The sequence below is a fragment of the Cuculus canorus genome, chromosome 8 (genome assembly GCF_017976375.1).
Source record: "Cuculus canorus isolate bCucCan1 chromosome 8, bCucCan1.pri, whole genome shotgun sequence".
Lineage (NCBI taxonomy): Eukaryota > Metazoa > Chordata > Aves > Cuculiformes > Cuculidae > Cuculus > Cuculus canorus.
This window is the reverse complement of record NC_071408.1, coordinates 25,858,831-25,879,102: the sequence shown is the minus strand read 5'-3', so window position 1 is coordinate 25,879,102 and position 20,272 is coordinate 25,858,831. Positions and strand designations below refer to the sequence as shown.

Genomic DNA, 20,272 nt, shown 5'->3' with positions numbered 1-20,272 from the left:
CTCTCACACAGGCACACACAACCAGGCTCTTTTATCCTCCCTCTAAAAGGGCTACAAGGATCATCAGAGGGCTGGAGCACCTTCCATATGAGGATGGGCTGAGAGAGATGGGCTTGTTTCGCCTGGAGAAGAGAAGGCTCCAAGGAGATCTTACAGTGACCTTCCAGTACTGAAGGGGCTACAGGAAAGCTGGAGAGGGGCTATTCATAAAGGCTTGTGGTGATAGGATGAGAGGGAACGGGTATAAACTGGAGAGGGGCAGATTTAGACGGGACATTAGGAAGAATTTCTTCACTATGAGAGCAGTGAGGCCCTGGCCCAGGTTGCCCAGGGAAGCTGTGGCTGCCCCATCCCTGGAGGTGTTCAAGGCCAGGCTGGATGGGGCCTTGGGCAGCCTGAGCCAGTGGGAGGTCGCTGCCCATGGCAGGGGGTGGAACCAGAATATCTTTAAGGTCCCTTCCAACCCAAACTATTTTATGTTTCTATGATTCCATTACAGCCGCGATGCTCGGTGTTCGCAGGCAGCAGCCGGGGCGGGGGGCTCCGTGGCTGCCCCCGGGCTGTGTTGGGGTGGCCGGGGGCAGCCAGAGGGGTTTGGAGGAGCGGGGAAGCTGCAGAGCCCGGTGCCGGGCATGTGGCAGCTCTTTTCCTTCCCTCCTCATCCCCCCTCCCGGCGGGGAAGCGCAGCAGGCAGCATCCCCACGCTGCGAGCAAGCGCTGCCTTCTGCCGAGGTTCCCGCGGGGCGATGCTCCCCTCCCAACAAGCTGTGTGGTGATTTGGCAGCAGCTCGGACTCTGAACCTGCCCCTCCGCCCTGCGCTGGCTGCAGGCGGTGCCTCCCGGGAGCAGACAAACGCCTCCTCCCGAGCCAGCGCCGCTGCTGCCGCCGGGATGAAGCTCTCCTGGCTGGGCGTGGATGTCTCCCGAGTGCTGCACTTGGCTGCTGTCTTCTGCCTGACCTGCGTGTTGCTGAAGGCCATCCAGCTCTACCACCGGCGGCGGGAGCTGATCAGGGCGCTGGCTGACTTCCCCGGCCACCCGACCCACTGGCTCTTCGGCCACATCCATGAGGTAGGGCTGGAGCTGGGAAGGGAAGGAGGGAGAGCAGCGAGGGAGGACTGATGCTGGTGGGAGTTGGCCCCGTGGTCCAGGAGAATTGCCTCTCCCGGTCCCCAGCGTAAGGGAAAGCTGAGCATCCTTTTTCTCAGCCGTGCAAACTGCTTTCTTTGCTCGAGATGCCTAGAGAGCAGCACACACAGGCTGCTGCAAAATGCACGCTGCAATCGTAGAATCTCTAGGTTGGAAAAGACCTGGGAGATCATCAAGCCCAACCATACCTGTCCACTACTAAATCTTATCCCTAAGCACTTCTTCTACCCATCCTTCAGACACCTCCAGGGATGGTGACCCAACCACCTTCCTGAGCAGCCGTTCCAGTGCTCGACAATGCACTCAGTGAAGATTGGAATCCTGATGTCCAGTCTGAAAGAGGGGGAGCTGGCTAGCGAGAAAAGAAAGCAATAATATAATGTGGCTGAGGCAAGGTCATCCCGGGCTTTAACCCACCTCTGATGCTGGAGGCAACAAAGCTGCGCTGCTCTGTTCCCAGGGCAGGCTCCGCTGTCACCTCTCTGCTCCTGTGAAAGTCAGGGTCCGGCCGCAGCAGCTGCCTGTGCAATGCTGTGCAGATGCACCCTGCTCCTGGCATCCAGAGGCACCTTCTCTCCTTTGCCAGCTTGCATTGGCTTCACAGCCAAGTGAACCAGACAGCACATTGATTGTTTTGAGTCATGTTTCAGCTACAAAACACATCCCAGGTTTAGCATCCAGCACAGAGGCCACAGATATTTTTAAGGCTGCATTAAAACCATGACTAACTAAACCCGTGTATATAAACAAGCCTTGTTCTTGGGGCTCATGGTGTGGAAGAATATTTCCCAATGTATGTGCTTGCCTGCACAGATCAGCGTGGCTGTTTTGGCCTCACAACTCATTGATGGGTTTGCAAGGAGTAACTGAGCTGCCTGATGTGAAGGGCTTCCCGATATGTGGTAAAGGATGCTTCGAACTTCCCTGACCTCTCCTGGGCTCTGCTGATGCGCTGCCCTGGCTAAATCTGTGGCATGTTAAATAATTGGCACCTAGAAAAGTAGCTGGGAAATCTTGAAGTGACCTCCAAGGACTTTCTTGTCTCTGTGCCGTGGCAGCCCCAATTTTGCTGTGCCAGACAGGACAGTCAGTATTTTGGCAACATAAGCATGAAGATGGGCCAGTTCAAGGTTTTGTAGCACTGCCAGTTAGACTTTAAAACTGCAATTAAATTAAGTATGTTTGCCTGGGTTTCAGTTGTGACTGTCCTGGAATATGATTTAACCATTTGTGCTAATTGCTCACTCCCAAGTTGTTCGCAGCTTAACTTTTGCCTTGGACAGTATTTTTTGAAGAATTCCAGTTTTGGAAATTTAATCATTTGCTGATTAAATGCTGCTGAGTTCCCCAGAGCCCAGCAGTTCATTGAACCAGTGAGGAAACTGGCAGTGCTCTGGGTACTTGCTGAATACAAAGTTTACACGCATTTCAGAGGAGGACCTGAGAGCTGTGTTCAGAGAGAGCACTGACTTTCCTATTCTGTTAATGTCAAGTGATTAATTGCCGGGTTTGATTTAGGTCAGATTAGTACCTTAGACATATTTGTTACGCTATGGGTGGGTCTCTGCTTATCCAAATCACTTGGTAGACACTACGTTAAAATAGCAGGAGAGGTCATGTAGACCTGTTCGGTCTCATTGCAGCAGCGCAACTTAAACCCCAGAGTGCCAGCCCTGAGCTGACCAAACTGACTTTCCAAGGCCGTGGTTGGTGGGAAATAGAGGAGAGCAAGGAGCTGCCCCCTGGGCACAGGGAAGCTGGCAGTCCCTAGGCAGCCCTTTGCCTGCCTGCCCTGTGCAGGTGGCTGGAGGAAGGGAGTCAGCCTGATTCTGAGCACTGTGCAGCTTCCTGCCCAGATTTCAGCTCCTGTGTTTTCTGTTTCATTTGGTATCGCCGCATAGTCGCTAAAAGCGCCTTTAAGCACCTTTTCCCAGATGCTTTTAGTGTTGGATCCATTTCAAAACCTGCATTTCAGGCTGAGAACACACTATTATCTTTCTTTCTTAGACCCAAGCAGAGGTTATGCTTTTCTTTTAACCCTTTCAAGAGAGGAAGAAGTAGAAGTGATGGTCTTTCATATAGAGACTGGTAGCTGGAGCCCTCTTTAAGAAGGAGGATCTTCCTGTTCCTGTTCTTCCACAGCCCACAGGACTTAATACCCTCTGCCCTGGGAGTGTTTGACACAGCAGGTAGAGGTTACTTACCTGGGGAGTAACATCTCCTCTCAATTAAACCCATCTCACCATCTGCCAGTGCAGGGTCATTCTTGGTAACACAGAGTCCAGTGTTTCTAAAACAAGGTGGAATGCAAAGGCTTCTAGCATTGGGACTTCTGCCAGCGAGGCTTGCTCAGCATCTCCCAATTACTTCCATTTATGTTTTCTGTGATTTAATAAGTCCAAAATCTTGAAATGGAGCAAGACAAGTTGAATGATAACTTTCTGTCATGAATGACACCTGGGTGTAGTTTTTCATTCTGCTGGATGCAAGAGACACATGAGATGTGCTGCAGGGATACTCACAGCTCACAGGGAAGGGCGCAGCCTTGTGCACAGAGCCTGGCCGTGTCCTCATGCAGCCTGCAGAGTCCCCTGGCAAGTGCCCCTTGGTTCCTGAGCATCCTCTGGAGACACACCTGACGTGGGTGATGATTTGTGTACAAGCCGTCTCCCGGGTTGAGAAACAGTAGCCAAACTGAGCCGAGCTTAGCACCAGAGAAATTGAGCAAATGATTATTTGAGTCAACCGACAACATGACTTTATGGCTGGTTTCTACACCAGTATGCAGATGTAATTAAACTTCAAGCTTCAAGTCAAAGCAGCAGCTATGTCAGCCCTAGCTCACCAAAATCCTTTCCCCTGCGTATTGTGGCAGAGTAGTTTCTGTTCAAAGAAAGGGGAATTCTCACTCAATTTTGTATCTGTGATATTTTTTTTCTCTGCCTCTGACTTTGGATCTTTCAGTTGATCTTTTCACTCATTCTTTGGCTATTGCCTTTTTAATATACGACAGCACTGGCTATAGAAACAGTACAATGGTGATCATTTTCAAAGAGTGTTGCTGGTACGAATGCTGGTGCTCACATTACTCTTCAGTGTGCAGCTTCCAAGGACCAGAGATGGTCCACCTCTTGTCCAGAGGAGGGCCACAAAGTTGGTGAAGGGTTTAGAGGGGAAGCCATATGAGGAGAGGCTGAAGTCACTTGGTCTGTTCAGCCTGGAGAAGAGGAGACTGAGGGGGGACCTCATCACAGTTTACTGCTTCCTCACACAGGGAGAAGGCTGCCATGAAAGCGCTGCTGTGTTTTCTCATGACTACAGGGTGCTAATCGCTCAGTCATGTGAAAGTGGGAACATATCTGCATGCCACAAAATGCAGATGCTTTTGGGGGTGAATCTGTCTTCTTTGGAGTGGCCATGGAAAAAGAGCAGATAACATCCATGCACTGATAGGCACCACTGCTGTCCTTCAGGATGTTATCCAGAGTTATGGCCAGTTGATAAGGAAGAATTATTTTATATGAGGTTTAAAAGTAATAAGCATCTCTACTTCTGATGCTCTGCAAACCCAGAGGGACAACCACTTGTTTGCCGTTACCTGGTTTTGTATTCCGAAAGACCTTGAACTTTCTAAGACAGTGTTTTGGAAGGTGATTTATTTTTAACTCTGAATCTAAGTGGTCTTTCTCTTTTTATTTCCCCACAACTACAGTTTCAAAATGAGGAAGAGATGCTGGAAAAAGTGGAGACCTGGGCACAGAAGTACCTATATGCTCACCCTGTCTGGTTTGGGAATTTCTCGGCATTTCTGGTTATCAGTGATCCCGACTATGCCAAGGCTGTGTTGGGCAGAGGAGGTGAGGAAGTAATGCCTTCAGTTGTGGTAGAACAACCACAGCCTGCAGATTTTCTGTGCCAGCCTAAAAATTCACAGCAAGGCAGAGTTTTGCAGAGAGGCTGTCTTGCAGAAGTCATCTGAAGTCACAGAGAGATAATTCTCCTTCATGCCGTGCCCCCGGCCCTTCGGGCACAGGGCTACGGGAGTGACAGGGGTCCCTCCAAATCAGTTGCTGTCAAATCAAACTCCTTAAGTGCTCCTTGAAAGGTCATCTTGGTGCCTGACCCCAGCAAGAAGACAGATGTAAGCTTTCTTCTCAGCTCAGACTCCTGGCATCTATTGCATCTTTAGTGCATCCAGAGGGAAAGGTGCTAAACAGTGCTGCCTGGGAGGGTTAATCATTTATCACACAGCACAGACTTTGGACTACCAATATCCTTGTTTATTCCAGTCTGGGCATCTGCTTTTATACATGTTCCTCACAGCTGGGCCAAATACTTGAATATGAATTACTGATGAATTCATCGTTAATGATGAAATACTGATGAATTCTGCAGGGATGCCACCAATTCTGCTTCACACCCAACCAAAAGTGAGAGCTCAGAGGGTTCTGGTTCATACCCAACGAAAAAGTGAGAGCCTAGAGGAAAAAACAGTGTGTTGAAGCTACTGAAACAGTTACCATTTATTTTCTTTTTCTTGCTGTTTTTTTTACAGATCCCAAGGATAACATGAGCTATAAACACCTTGTCCCATGGATCGGTATGTATTCCCAGGGCTTTACCTAAGAATGACTCTGAAGTTAATCAAGAACTCACTGTAAAGAAACAGCATTGTGCTTGTTCCTTGATGTAGTTATAGCTAAAAGATTCCTGAGATAATTACATTTATTGGAAACAGTGCTAAATAATGCTATTTCTTGTCATTCAAGGAAGTTCAGACATAGTTATACATACATACAAAAGAGAACAACTTACACGTCCATAGATGGCAAAAGGGAGTGATAGGAGAAGCTCAGATTCGGTGGAGGATCTGTGGAAAATGCATCTGCTGATCTCAACTTCCCAACTGCAGTGTTGGTGTTTCTTTTCGGAGGCAGCGCTGTGTCGTTTCAGTGAACAGGGCTTTGGTCCACCCTGGGAACCCTGACGGCAACATTTGGAAATTCTCCTGGCAGCTCAGATAGCTGATTTAATGATGCTCCTTGCAGGCAGAGGTTGAGTCTGCAGGCAGGTGGAAGCAGCCTGCTTGTGCCCCGCAAAACATGCCTTGCCTATGTTTCCCCAGGGAACGGTTTGCTGATCTTACATGGGCCAAAATGGCACCAACATCGAAAACTCCTGACTCCAGGGTTTCATTACGACGTCTTGAAACCGTATGTGGCCCTGATGGCAGAGTCTACTAATGTGATGCTGGTAGGACTCATATCTGATGCTCCTCTCTCTGCCCTATTTTCTTTTCCCTGATCCCAACTGGTTAGGAGGTAAATGCAGGAGTAGGGTTTTCTCAGCAGTGCTCTTATTCATAACCTGGTAAGTGTAAGGTTTCTGAGCCACTACAAATCCCTTGGTCTGGAAGGAAGGAGCAGGTTGAACCTCCCCAGGGGGAACTGTGTCTCTGGTACTGCTTTGGGCTCTGTGGCTAAGATTTGAGGGATAACATTACTTCCACCCCCAAGCTGTGATAAATCTCAATTCCAACTGCAACTTATAGGATGTTTTTGTAAATGAAGAACTGAAGTAAATAAAGGTTCATAATAAATCCCAAAAATATAAAGACTGGAGCAGAGCTATACTGTGACTTAGGGCTAAGGGGTATCATTTACTGTCAACACACTCATGACTGGATTGCAATCCCTGCCTGGCCTGATACACAGTGGAACTGCACTGTTCTTCCATCTGGTGCTGGGCATGATGGAAACCAGTATGAATTACAGGTGAGGAGCACCAGACTTCGTGCACGTGGACTTGCAGAAGTCTGGGTGCCAGACCTATTCCTTCTCCTTTACTTTCCTCCATCCAACCTCCCCAGCAGTTCCATACAGCTGTCCTCCATTCTCGCCAGCCCAGAGGGCCCCCAGGAGTCAGGGGCTGGAGAGCCAGGAGAGCTTTCACAATGCACACTAGTGTCTGTGAGTTTATAATTCCTTGGAAACCATGTAAAGAACCCGTTGTGGGAGCCCATGCCACCAGGTGGCAATCGTTGTATGTGCTAAGGACGTAAGTCTGTCCTTATAAGCACTGCTTCTCAGCCTGGTTTCATGCTACAGGAGCTCAGATGTGACTGTGCTCCCCCATCTCCTCCCTTTCTTAGCTTTTGAGATCACTGTTCCTTGCAGCCACAAACAAACAGAGGATTCAACACCATTTTGTGTTTGCCAGGCAAGAAAGGCACTATTTATAGTTTCTCTAGGGATGCCCTATGGGAGGAGTTAAGCAAAAGCTCCTATGCTGGTAGAACACAGTGGGAGAGAGATTCTGAGATGCAGGCTTGCATTTAGACACCAAAAGCACTAAAGTCACATGTGCTTGCGAGGGAGAAGCAGAAAACACAAACTCAGTGAAGCCCGATGCCAACATAGGCTGCTCTTGTACAGGACACACACTGCACCCTAAGAATTACTTTGGCATAATAACTCGCCCCCTCACCCAGCGATGCGCCCATCCCAGGCTTCTCTGGGGTGCCTTTGCCCCGGGGTAGGGTGTACCAGGGCTCACAGCTGCCAGGGTTCAAGAGAGGTAAATCTTTATTCATCACCCTGCTCTTTGCTTCCCTCCTCTGGGATTTTGATCGCAACTATGAGATCCTCGTCTTTTTTCCATTTCTCTTGAATGTATCCCTAGATAGGCACTCATTGACAAGAAGGTGAATGCAGATCATGCAGAACTGGCCCTTGCCTTCTCATTTCTGTCACCTTTGCCCCCTAGGATAAGTGGGAGCAGCTGATCACAGATGAGAAACCAGTGGAGCTCTTCGAGCACATCAGCTTGATGACTCTCGACAGCATCATGAAATGTGCCTTTAGTTGTCACAGCAACTGCCAGACCAACAGGTCAGTGCTGGCTGCCCCAGACCCTGGCAGAAAGATTGCAGCTCTGAAGGAAAGCAGGCAAATTGCTTATCACGATGCTCCTAAATTTACAGTCTTCCACCATTCCCCTCTCTTCAGAAAAAATGCCTACATCCAGGCTGTCTATGACCTGTGCCTCATGGTGCACCAGCGCCTCCGCATCTTCCCCTACCACAATGATATCATTTACTGGCTCAGCCCCCAGGGATATCGGTTCAGGAAGGTCTGCCAGCTTGCTCATGACCACACAGGTATTTTCCTCCTTCATCCTTTCCCGAAGCTTTCAAGCAGGTTGGGTGATGGCTGAGCAGAGGCAGTTGAGTTACCTCCTTGCCCATGCAGTGATCCTGCCCAGAGGCTCAGAACCAGGATCCAAGCAGAGCATCAGCCTGCGGTAGTGGTCCAATCTAGGCATGAAGCAAGGGGGTCTCACAGCTCCTGGATTATTAAACTGGGCTAACAGAGGAATTCCCTTCTGGGAACACTCCTATTAAATGACCAGAGACTGATGAGACAAGAGATGGGTGCTGCAGGCAATGCCAATGCAAGGGATGGTTATCTTTTTTAGTCCTGGCATGATTTTTGTGCAGGAGGACATCATCACTCCCCTTTGCAATAGCTGATGGAATAGAATGTCCCCTCCTAGGGGACAGAGATTTTATAGATATAGCTAGGACACTATAATAATACATAATATTATATGTATGGGTGAAATACATAATATTATATATATGGGTAAAATAAGCCATGGAGTCTGTGGTGAACAAAGAAGTTTGCAGGAAAGGATGGCAAAGTGTACAGCATTTGTTGCTGTGCTGCTAAAAAAACCAAACTGCGTCTGATGTGTTGCAAAATCACACATCAACTGCATCATGAACTAAGAAGTGGTCCCCACCCTTGAGTGAGCTTTGCATTAGCGGGACAGTTTTGCAGCTCAACATGTCCTGTTCCTGCTGAACCCTTTCTTTCTTCCTTAGACAAGGTGATTCAGGAGCGAAAGGAGTCCCTTAAAGATGAAAGGGAATTTGAAAAGATCCAGAAGAAGAGACGTTTGGACTTTCTGGACATTCTGCTGTATGCCAAGGTGAGTAGAGAGGAGTAGTGTTGGCAGCCTGTTCTGGGGAATGCAACATGCAGAGGGATTTCATAGTCTTGCTGGGCATGGGGTGGCTGAGATAAAGGGATTTATAAGCAAAGGAAAAGAGGCCCTGAATTCAGTCTAAACAGGCTGATTTTGTTTATACGCATCCTAGGGACATCATCACTCCTCTTTGCAATAGCTATTGGAATAGAATGTCTCCTCCTAGGGGACAGAGATTTTATATATATAGCTAAGCCACTATAATAAATACATAATATTATATATATGTATATGTGGGCTATTGAATGTGTCTCTGGCCTGCAAGGATGAGAATGGAGCTGGACTGTCCGATGAGGACCTGCGTGCCGAGGTGGACACATTCATGTTTGAGGGCCATGACACGACAGCCAGTGGCATCTCCTGGCTCTTTTACTGCCTGGCATCGCACCCAGAGCACCAGGCACGGTGCCGAGAGGAGGTCCAGACGATCCTGGGAGACCGAGAGACACTTCAGTGGTAAGGTTTCACGTTTCCTCAGCTGGTAGCCTTATTTCCATCTCTGTTATATTTAAGTGAGCTTTGTGTTCAAGGCTCAAAGGCTAGGGTGCCAAGGAACAGATTTGTAAGGTTGCTGCATGCACGGAGACTTTATAGGATGGGACAGATAATATGTCCTCCAGGTAAATTTCCCTCCCTGCTCTTCAGGGCTTCAGGGCTCCAGTTGCCAGGGCAGACACAAGAAAAAACTTCCATTCATCCTGCATGCCACGCCAAGACTTGGGCCACTAACATTGACCTTGCTTGCTCCTTTTTTCTTGCCACAAGAGGTTCTAGTAGTGGTTTTTCAACTTTTGCTGTCACTTTGCACTTAAGATTGGTCAGAGGTTGTTAAGGTTGTTCAGAGGTGTCTTGGGGTCCCCAGCTTGAACAGCCCCTGGTTGGATGTTGTGGGTTCCTCCATATGCCCAGTCTGTTGCAAGAAGGTCTGCCCAGGGGACTGGTGGCCGTGGGGAAAGGGGCCTCCTGGCACACGGCTGTTGGGGGAGCGTGCAGCTCAGCCTTGCTCTGTCCCGGCAGGGAGGACCTGGGCAAGATGACTTACAGCACCATGTGCATCAAGGAGAGCCTTCGCCTTTACCCACCAGTGCCTGGTGTGTCCCGGCAGCTCAGCAAACCCATCACCTTCCACGATGGACGAACCTTGCCAGAAGGTCTGTAAATCCCATTCCTGCTTCATAAAATCATGCTCTTGGACTTCAGCCCCAGCCTCGCTGCCTGCCGTAGAGCAAAGGCGACAGCCCTGCCTCTGTGACTACCAGCACAGACATTCGGAGAGGACTGTGCAGATGTTGGCATCCCATCAATAGGCTGGGGTCTGGGCAGGGTGGTGGCATCCCTGTGACATCCTTCCTGCCACCACTGCTATAGGGCAGCCAAGTTTTTTTGCCTGCGTCAAAAGTGTCTTGTCATCCTGGCCAAGCACAAGCTCATGGTTCACCTATTTTGGCAAACTGGAGGCACAGGGGGACAGGGATTTGTGCAGTCCCAAGTGGTGGTGTGGGAATTTTTGAGACCTTATCTGCAATACTGTGTCCAGTTCTGGAATCCTCAATGTAAGAAGGATACGGAGCTGTTGGAATGGGTCTAGAGGAGGGCTACAAAGATGATCAGAGGGCTGGAGCACCTCCCATATGAGGACAGGCTGAGAGAGTTGGGCTCGTTCAGCCTGGAGAAGAGAAGGCTCCAAGGAGATCTTATAGCGACCTTCCAGTACCTGAAAGGGGCTACAAGAAAGCTGAACAAGGACTATTCATAAAGGCTTGTGGTGATAGGACGAGGGGGAACGGGTATAAACTGGAGAGGGGCAGATTTAGAATGGACATTAGGAAGGATTTCTTCATTATGGGAGTGGTGAGGCACTGGCACAGGTTGCCCAGGGAAGTTGTGGCTGCCCCATTGCTGGAGGTGTTCAAGGCCAGGCTGGATGGGGCCTTGGGCAGCCTGATCCAGTGGGAGGTGTCCCTGTCCATGGCAGGGAGTGGGACTAGATGATCTTTAAGGTCCCTTCCAACCCAAACTATTCTATGATTCTATGAACTGCCCTGTTTTGGGGCTTTCTCCTCTGATTTGGCACGCAAGCAGCCAGTGTCAGTGGGGGGACAATGTGCCTGTGGTGCCAGTGCCCTCCTCATTTCCACATTTTGCCTTCTTACAACTAAAGAAATGGAAACTGTTTAGTTTCCTCTAAAGCAAATGAGAGAAATCTCACAGATTTCTAGTTAGCAGATAAGACCATGATGATTTAGAAGGACCTTTATGCAAGCACACTGCAACCTCCCCTTTAGCTTCGTCACTGAGCCCTTTTCTCCTCCTGTGATTGCTTTACAGGGAGCATCGCTGCGATAAGCATTTATCTCATTCACAGGAACCCTGCAGTATGGAAAGACCCTTTGGTGAGTTTTCTTTTGCCCTTCTAATAATTCTTCTGCTTTATGCTGTGCCTCTTCCAATGTCCCCTGTCAGCAGGAGAGCAGAACCTCCTCTTGTTGCTGAGCATCTTTGGCCACAGGAATGATGCTGAGATGTGGCTGCCTCGTGTCAGTCTCAGTCAGGGAGGGTGATCAGACAGCAGCATTAGGCCTGGATGCTGCCCGAACAATAAGGCAAAGTGCTCTGAAGAGCTTGTATTACCAGATAAAAAGATTATTTTGCTCAGCCTGTAGGTGGTAACCTGAATCCCAGCTGCCCAGTTTCCACCATAGCTATGTCTGGGTTATCTTGGCAACTCTCTTGCAAGGGTCAGCAGAGAGCAAGGGAGTTTAGGGTATGAGTTTCAGTCCATCCCAAAATGAATCCTGTCTTCAATGGGGTTGCTCAGAAATTACAGTGTGTAGCATTTTTTAAGATACCAGTCTTTATTCCTCAAATAATCACTTTTTCTTGCTGCATATTCTTCATTGCCAGGTGTTTGACCCTTCGCGGTTTTCCCCGGAGAACATGACTGGCAGGCACTCTCATGCCTTTCTGCCCTTTTCTGCTGGGACGAGGTAAAGTGTATTGAACACTGAAGGAGTAGTGGGGAGAGAAAAAAAGCATCCCTAGAAACTGCTCAGCCCAGGATGCGTGTGCTGTTATTATGATTGCTGTCGGGGAAGCACTCGCGAAGTGCTTTTAAAGACCTCCGCCTGAAGTCCTGGCTCTGCGACATGAAATATTTTGTGAGCATATAGAAAGCATTTGTGCTTCAGAGGGGTTCTGATACCAGCAAAATGGGAAGGGGATGTCACCAGGCCTCTCCTGGAGACAGGGAATGGGCTCCCAAAGTTGCTGAGAATCCTGCTGGCATCATGCGGAGAGCCTGCAGCATCCTGCGCTCCTCTGCTCTCCTCTCCTTGATGTGGAGACCCCATCTCACCCCTCATCCTTTCATTCCCCCTTGGCTCCTCCTGCCAATCCTTCTCTTCACCCTGTCCTCACCCCAACAAGGCAAATATGTTGCAGACCCTCCTGCTAGAGACTCTCTACCTCAGCTCTGCTGGCCTTTCCACTGGCTTCCCCATCTCCCCTCCCTCTCTGTGTTCATTGAATAAACATCCAGGAGCCCCTCTCCCCCAATGCTCTCCCCCATTTCCCCCACTCAGCCCACGTCCCTGCATTTGCCACCCAAAATGCTTCCTGGGGCTCCCAGAGCTGCAGAAGGGAAGGGTTATGTGCTGGCATGAGAGTGTTGGGATCATGTTGCTGGGGTTTGCTGTGCCCAGAACGGAGATGGGGTGGCTGAGCTGCTCTGTTTTATCTCAGGAACTGCATCGGGCAGCAGTTCGCCATGAACGAGATGAAGGTGGCACTGGCCCTGACCCTGCTCCGCTTCGAGCTCTCCCCTGACCCTTCCAGGCCTCCCTGCAAAATACCTCAGATTATCCTTCGCTCCAAGAACGGGATTCACCTGTATCTAAAGAAAATCCGCTGATGCTGGAAAACATCCTGCCTTCACGGGAGGGAGGGACCAAGCAGATGATGGGACAATGCTTCTCTGAAGCAAAAGGTGCGGGGCAGGATTCGGGAATGAGGATTCCTTATTTCTGTGCTTCTTCCACCAGTTGAAAGCCCTTTTCAGCCTGGGTTCAGGTAGGCTGGATGGCATTGCTCAGACCCATTGCCATCAGCTTCACAAAGGCTGGTCTCAGAGCAGGTGGACGTGGCCATGCCTCTTCACTGGCCTCCCCCTCGCCCCACTGTGACAGCTGCCCTGGCCTGGCAACATCTGCAGGTCCCACCAGCATCCTCCTTTCCAAATCCTGCCTTTGCACTCATGTTTTGGCCAAATCCGTGGCCATTCCCAGCCCTGCTCGGTCATTCACACACACCTTCCTCAGTGCCTAGAGGTCAGCTCTTCCCTCCTGGAGCAGGGACAGCCCATGGCAGACCTCTTTCTCTCTCTCTCTCTTCTTGCACTCACTGTGTCTCTTTTCTGTTGAAAGCACTGATCCAGTTTGGGCTCTGAAATTCTTCCTAAACTGCAAAATATTCTGTAATTTTTGTGTTAATAAGCCAATAGCTATTCCTGTAACAGCAGCTGTGCTGCTTTTTATTGCTGATGCTTGCCTGCTTTGTCATACATATGGTTTTAAACCCTTTTGGAAATGGGAAAGGGAGAGGAAACCTGTGAGCAGCAAGAGACAACGCAGGTCTGGCTAGGCCCTTGCCCACAAGTCTCCAGCCGCAGCCAGCACAGCATCTCCTTCCACAGGCAACCCCTTAACAGGGGTCCAAAGTGTCTTCATTTAGGGCTGCAAAGGAGGATTTCTGATAGTTAGAAAGGGGACGGTGTCTCTCTTTTGGTTTTATTTCCCTAAGCTGATAAAGTTATGAGAGTTGTATGGTTGAGGTACACTGGAGGACACTAGCGAGCTGTCCTCTGCCTCTGTAGGAATCATTACTGGGGTGGAAAGTGTCAGATTGGGAAATGCCAAATGCCGCTGTTGCATTTAGCATCACGGTGATGTCAGCTGTGGTTCCCACATCGTGAGCAGGTTGCTGTGTGGTAAGAGTGGCTGACTTCACACGGCTCTCATCTGCAGAGATAAGGCAGATAGAAAGCAGCGTGAGAAACAGGAAGACCTTTCTTGTGGGATAGACTGTGCTATGCTATCAACACTGTGAGCCCAGTCACTGGTGAGTCCATTAGCAAGGTAATAGCAAAGTTTTGTCCAATTTTCATTTTAAATACACAAAGGGTGCCCATAATGAATAATAAAAATAATACAAATAACTTATGTCATGTCTCACTCTGTGCATATTACCAACCTACTGCAAAAGTCACACTGAGATTGTCCTCAGAACAGCTGTAACTGAGAAGCTGCAAAAACCAAGCCAGTATATTGTGAAAATGGAGTTGCCCATGCACCCTCTCTGCCACTTCACCCGTATCTCTTCTAACCACATCTGTATCCACAGCTACCTCCAAGTCCCCTACAAACCCCTCCTGTGTCCTCTCTTACCTTCTGAGCCAGCACATCCAGCTGCCATGAATAACACCTGCCTGCTGTGGGGTACTTGCTTAGCCAAGCAGCCTCAAGAAGACACATCCATCAGTCAGCTTCACCTCCGATCTCTATACCGCATGGTGCTCCAGGCACCCAAACCACAAATTAATTCCTCCTATGAGCAAAACCTCCAGGATGCCCTGAAGCAACCGCTGTGATTCAGTAAGATCCCATTTCAGAATAAATGACAAAATAAATCACCTGCATGCCCTGATAACACTAAGGACATGAATGTGTCATCCAGCTTCACCCTGAATTCAGTTACAGCTTTGTTAAGCCTGAGTATACAAAAAATACCGAAGGATTTCCACTCTGATATGGATTTGCATCAATAGCTTGTGAGAATTAAAACTTAGGTCACTCCCGTAACCTGGAATAAATTAAGGGAAAGCAATGATTCTTCCTGATGAGGCTCTGGTCAAGGAGAAAAGCAATAAATGCACCTGGTTCAAAGTTGCCCAGTCACAGCCTCTAGTGATATGGCAAGTAATAAGCTGACAAAAACCAGTTTCTTCAGTTGTGTTCAATCGTATTTCAGGGTTACTGGGTAAAAGCTCGTTGGTTAAAAGTTATGAAGTCACCTCGGTTACTCAGCTAGGGCTGTTTCAGCTATGGCAGCTCCAGGAGCTCTGTGTCAAGGGTGACACTGATATTCCCACGCAAATTTTCCATGCAAAAAGTCATATTTCACACTGAACAAACCCAGTGTGGTGGCGCTCAACATAGCAGAGGGATGCAGAGACCTGTCGCAGCGACAGCAGGAGTGCTGGGTGTGAAGCACAAATGGAGATAGCTGTGTATGAAAGCACTAGAAGGAATAACATAAAGCAAAGATGGTGAAAAAGGCCTGGGTCAATGACCGAGGACACAAGTGACAGCAGTAAAACGGGTCAACACCGAGGAAAGTGTTTATATCAGAGCAGGTGGCCCCATGCCAAGGCAGCCACAGTGCAGATTACTCAGCAGAAGACCTGTGCTGTGGGCGTAGGAGGATGGAGTAAGGTTGCATCACCTTGTACCTGCCATTCCCTTCCCTGTCTTTAATGGATTGTAACCCCTTAGCTTACCATTTCAAGGGAGACCTGAGTGAGACATTGCTGCTTGGTGAGCTGAGACAGTGCAGAACCTCTGAGAAAGACAAGGTGTCAATCAAACCCCTTCCTTCTCTCCTCCTGCGCTGAGAACTGAAGCAGTTTGTGATGAGACCACCACAGCTAGAGACTGAATGAACAAAACTGGCCACAAATTAAGCTGACCTTGGGCTGTCATCCACCAGAAATTCCTTTTCTCCTCATGCTCCGGAAACTGTATGCACAGGAACTGTTTTGTGGGGCCATGGAGATGCACAGACATCCCAATAGTGGGAACAGGAGCAAATTACAAATGTAATTTAAAATTCATAGTTAAGAGTTTACAAAGGATTGAGGATTTAAGGCAAAGAAAGTCTTAGTGGCAGGAAGTGTCTGGATTCAGTGCCTAGGTTTGATGTGCATCATCTTTGTGGCCTCCTCTGGACCCCTTCCAATAGATCCATGTCCCTCCTGCGCTGCACACTCCAGAACTGAATGCAGTACACCAGGAGAGGTTTCACGAGAGCAGAGTAGAGAGGGAGAATCACCTCCTTTGAGGCGATCATATCCTTTAGCTGATCTGAGTGGGTAAGCAGAGATGTCAGAATATGGCAGATTACTTTATGCACCACACTGTCTGGTAAAAAAAGCATATGAAAAAAAACAAGCATCAGACCAAACTTCAGTCTAACCAAATTATTATTTTCTGGGCTCAAAAGAAGAAGAGATTCAAAAAGCCATTTCTGTTTTCAAACTTCTCATTCCCTTGAAAACCCAGACTTTCAGAGATAAAACCTCCCAGGAAGAAAAATATTTACTGACTTAAAAATCAGAAACTTGTTGAACCCAGCATTATTATCTCGATGATGATGCTACATGTTTCCTTTTGTAATAAATTCCACAAAAAAAAAGAACAAAGATGAACTCACAAAGTGAAATATATGCATTTTCAAAATACTTTTAAGCTTATGCATGTGGCAGTGCTTGTCTAGTAGCAGCTCAGTCAGCATGCTGTCTTAGCAGTTGCTCTCATTTATATACGTAAGGATCAGGACTCTAGAAAGTAAAATGAAAATGAGATTTTTCAGTAAATGTGCTTTTCCATGTGCTTTTCCATCTTGATTTTGACAATGTTGGCTTTTCATCTATGTCAGGAAGACTGAATCCTAGTCCAACATATTTTTGCTTCCGAGTTAATTCAATTTGTTTTGGTGTAAACCAGCTCCTCTCAAAGAAGCAGGAGCAGTGGCACAATGGTAGGGCACCCACCTTGCAGCCGCTGAGCCAGGGAAGCCCGGAGGAATGAGTGCCCACACACTCCAGCTGCCCGTCCCCTCTTTGGACTCGAGGTGCAGCTCTTGAGTTGAAATCAGAGATATCGTGCAACGGATAGAGACAGAGAATGCTGATTAAAATTTAAAATGTTACAAAACGCACTTTGGAGGGCAGCATTAGGATTCACAATTATCTTGGGAAATTGAAAAAATTCTGAACTTAATAGGATGCGCGTCCGAGGCACAAAGCAGAAGAGCAGGCACAGCCATTGCACAAAACCAAGAAGGGGAAATGACCGATAGGCAGCAATCTGTCCCAGGGGGTATTTTTTACATATAGAACCTCACAAAGGTAATGCAAAGCAATAACATCCTGCTGTGGTAATCAGAGAAAACATCATGCTTGGATACATAGATACAAGTATGTTTCAAAAATTTTTCATTTGCATCTCTTTCACTACATGAAATGAGACAGCTGTTTGGAAATTTAAGTATAAAGGCAACTGCATTTGCTCTGAAATGTACCTTGCCTACATTTTGTAAAATGTAAAGAGAAAATTTTTAATCAAAATAGCTGAAGTCACTGGAAGCAATGACATGCATCTCTATATTGGATCCAATTCTCTCTGAAGATAAGATTTGAAAAAAAAATATCATCTAAAAAGGAGTGGCTGAACTTCGGCTTGCAAACACGAAAGATTAAAGCAAGAATATCTGATTAATGAGAGCACAAGGCTGAAATCTGGTGGAGCCACTGAAAGCGAGTGGGTGAAAGGGGATCAAACTAAGGGAACCCGGCTTAGCAGTCATCATGTAAATAATTGGCAGCTGCCAAACTGTGTTTAGATAGATACAGGTTATATAGGATAAAGCACTCCCTAAGGTTTCTTAAGCCTTTGCATAGTTTGCCTGGGGAATCTGTGTCACCACTGTCCTGTGTCACCAGGTCACCATTTTTGCTGCATAATCACAGAATCATAGAATCGTAGAATAGTTTGGGTTGGAAGGGACCTTGAAGATCATCCAGTTCCACCCCCTGCCATAGGCAGGGACACCTCCCACTGGCTCAGGCTGCCCAACGCCCCATCCAGCCTGGCCTTGAACATCTCCAGGGATGGGGCAGCCACAGCTTCCCTGGGCAACCTGTGCCAGTGCCTCACCACTCCCATGGTGAAGAAATTCTTCTTTATGTCCAGTCTAAATCTGCCCCTCTCCAGTTTATACCCATTCCCCCTTGTCCTATCACCACAAGCCTTTATGAATAGCCCCTCTCCAGCTTTCTTGTAGCCCCTTCAGGTACTGGAAGGTCGCTATAAGATCTCCTCGGAGCCTTCTGAACAAGCCCAACTCTCTCAGCCTGTCCTCGTATGGAAGGTGCTCCAGCCCTCCGATCATCTTTGTAGCCCTCCTCTGGACCTGTTCCAACAGCTCCATATCCTTCTTATGTTGAGGATTCCATCACTGGACACAATATTCCAGATGAGGTCTCACAAGAGAGGAGCAGTGGGGCAGAATCCCCTCCCTCGCCCTGCTGGCCATGCTTCTTTTGATGCAGCCCAGGACACAGTTGGTTTCTGGGCTGTGAGCACACATTGCCAGCTCATGTTGAGCTTCTCATCCCCAGCACCCCAAGTCCTTCTCTGCAGGGCTGCTCTCAATTACATCAACTGCCATCATGTAGTGAAATTGGGATTGCCCCGACCCAGGTACAGGACCTTACTTTTGGCATTGTTGAACCTCATGAGGTTCTCCCAGCCTCACTTCTCCAGTCTGTCCAGGTCCCTCTGGATGACATCCCATACTTCCAGTGTGGCAACTACACCTCTCAGCTTGGTGGTAATAATAACAATAACAATAACTCAAAATCCTAGACGCCATGAATGTGATGTAAGGCTACAGCAGGGTACCTCTGGCCTGGTTTGGGGGAGCAGACTGAATTAAGGGTAGAGGAAAGGCTGCATTGCTTGTTTTCCAATTGGATAGTCCATTATGTACATGGTCCTGGCTCTGGGATCAGTTAGGCTGCTCCTTCCTCCTCCCTGCTCAGGCAGTGGCCACCTCATGACTTTTAGGGCTCACTAAAACTCTGCCTCTTCATAAATGAAGAGGAAAAGGAAAGGTGTTCTGCACTATTCCTGTCCTCCTCTCTGTGTTGCACCTGTGGCTTCTTGGCAAGGGAAGAGAGCAAAGCCACTTGCCCTGCAGCTGCATCCCAAACCAAACATCAGATCTGCACATAAAACTCTCTTTGGTGCTAAAACCTTTCAAGGCCAGGAGCTAAAGTCAAACTTTTCTAAATAATACCATGCATGGCAGCCCAGCTCCCACCCCCCCCTCAGCCACATGGGCCAGCGTGGCAATGCCAGGGCAACCAGCCTGTATCCCACATCCTCCATCCTGCATCCCGCATCCCATATCCTGCATCCTGCATCGCACATCCCACATCCTGCATCATCCCACATCCCGCATTTTGTGTGCTCCATCACGTATGTCATATCCTGCATCCTGCATCCCGCATCCTGCATCATCCTGCATGCTACATCTTCCTTGACTGCTCTGCTTTTGAACTGGGAAACTGGACTAAGGCTGCAACAGGGCTTCTGGGGCAACTGTGTCCCAGTGCCAGAGTAAGCCAGATCTCTTCAGGATGTAATTTCTGAGTGCCTCCTCCTAGTTACCACTTCCCTCCTAGATATTTAAGAGACAGCAGTAATAAATAGACTTGGTCACATGGGATGTATAACTGAGAGCAATAAAGACAGTCAAGGACTAGATGCAGAGAGGTTACATCATTCTTTAATCCTTCCCTACTTTCTGCCAAAAGGATAATTGCAAAGGTGATGAACTGACCTCAGGCTGCCTGATTCAGATCTTCAGATAACTAATTAGAGAAGAGTTCAGTGAGAGGAGATATGCAGGGTGCCACAGGATGTCTTTGATTTAAAAGATCTTGGATTTTTTTTATTGCTACGGTTTGGTCTTTCAATAAGAGCAGAGCAAAGATGCCATCTACTCACGCAGTTATTCTTTTCCCCACAGAGATTGCTGTAACAGCTGTACAGCCACATCCCGGTCACACAAAGGGTACCCGTCCACCACAATCTGGTGGTGGTACTTTCTTGGACACTGCCAGGCACAACAGGAGTAGCAAAACCAGGAGTGAGAACAGCTTGCTCACACCATTAAGGGGTCAGTCCCCACACAGGACCCACGCTGCTTTCCAGCAAACTCCTTATCACATGGT

At 48.2% G+C, this 20,272-nt stretch overlaps 1 protein-coding gene across 1 annotated transcript; it reads left to right on the top strand.

The window, feature by feature from the left end:
* Positions 1-682: 682 nt before the first annotated feature.
* On the top strand, positions 683-14,414 carry LOC104060161 (cytochrome P450 4B1). Its single transcript, XM_009561925.2, has 12 exons — positions 683-1,071; positions 4,862-5,006; positions 5,705-5,749; positions 6,275-6,402; positions 7,915-8,039; positions 8,157-8,308; positions 9,035-9,141; positions 9,464-9,654; positions 10,216-10,349; positions 11,527-11,591; positions 12,103-12,185; positions 12,940-14,414. Exons 1-12 carry the CDS (start codon positions 892-894, stop codon positions 13,106-13,108), a joined length of 1,524 nt encoding a protein of 507 aa, XP_009560220.1. The 5' UTR covers positions 683-891; the 3' UTR covers positions 13,109-14,414.
* Positions 14,415-20,272: the final 5,858 nt, after the last annotated feature.

Excerpts from the sequence above, each read along its gene's own strand:
- LOC104060161 (XM_009561925.2), top strand. The coding sequence starts at position 892 with ATGAAGCTCTCCTGGCTGGGCGTGGATGTCTCCCGAGTGCTGCACTTG. Across the intron at positions 5,007-5,704 it reads GGCTGTGTTGGGCAGAGGAG|ATCCCAAGGATAACATGAGC; the intron begins GTGAGGAAGTAA and ends TTTTTTTTACAG. Across the intron at positions 5,750-6,274 it reads ACACCTTGTCCCATGGATCG|GGAACGGTTTGCTGATCTTA; the intron begins GTATGTATTCCC and ends ATGTTTCCCCAG.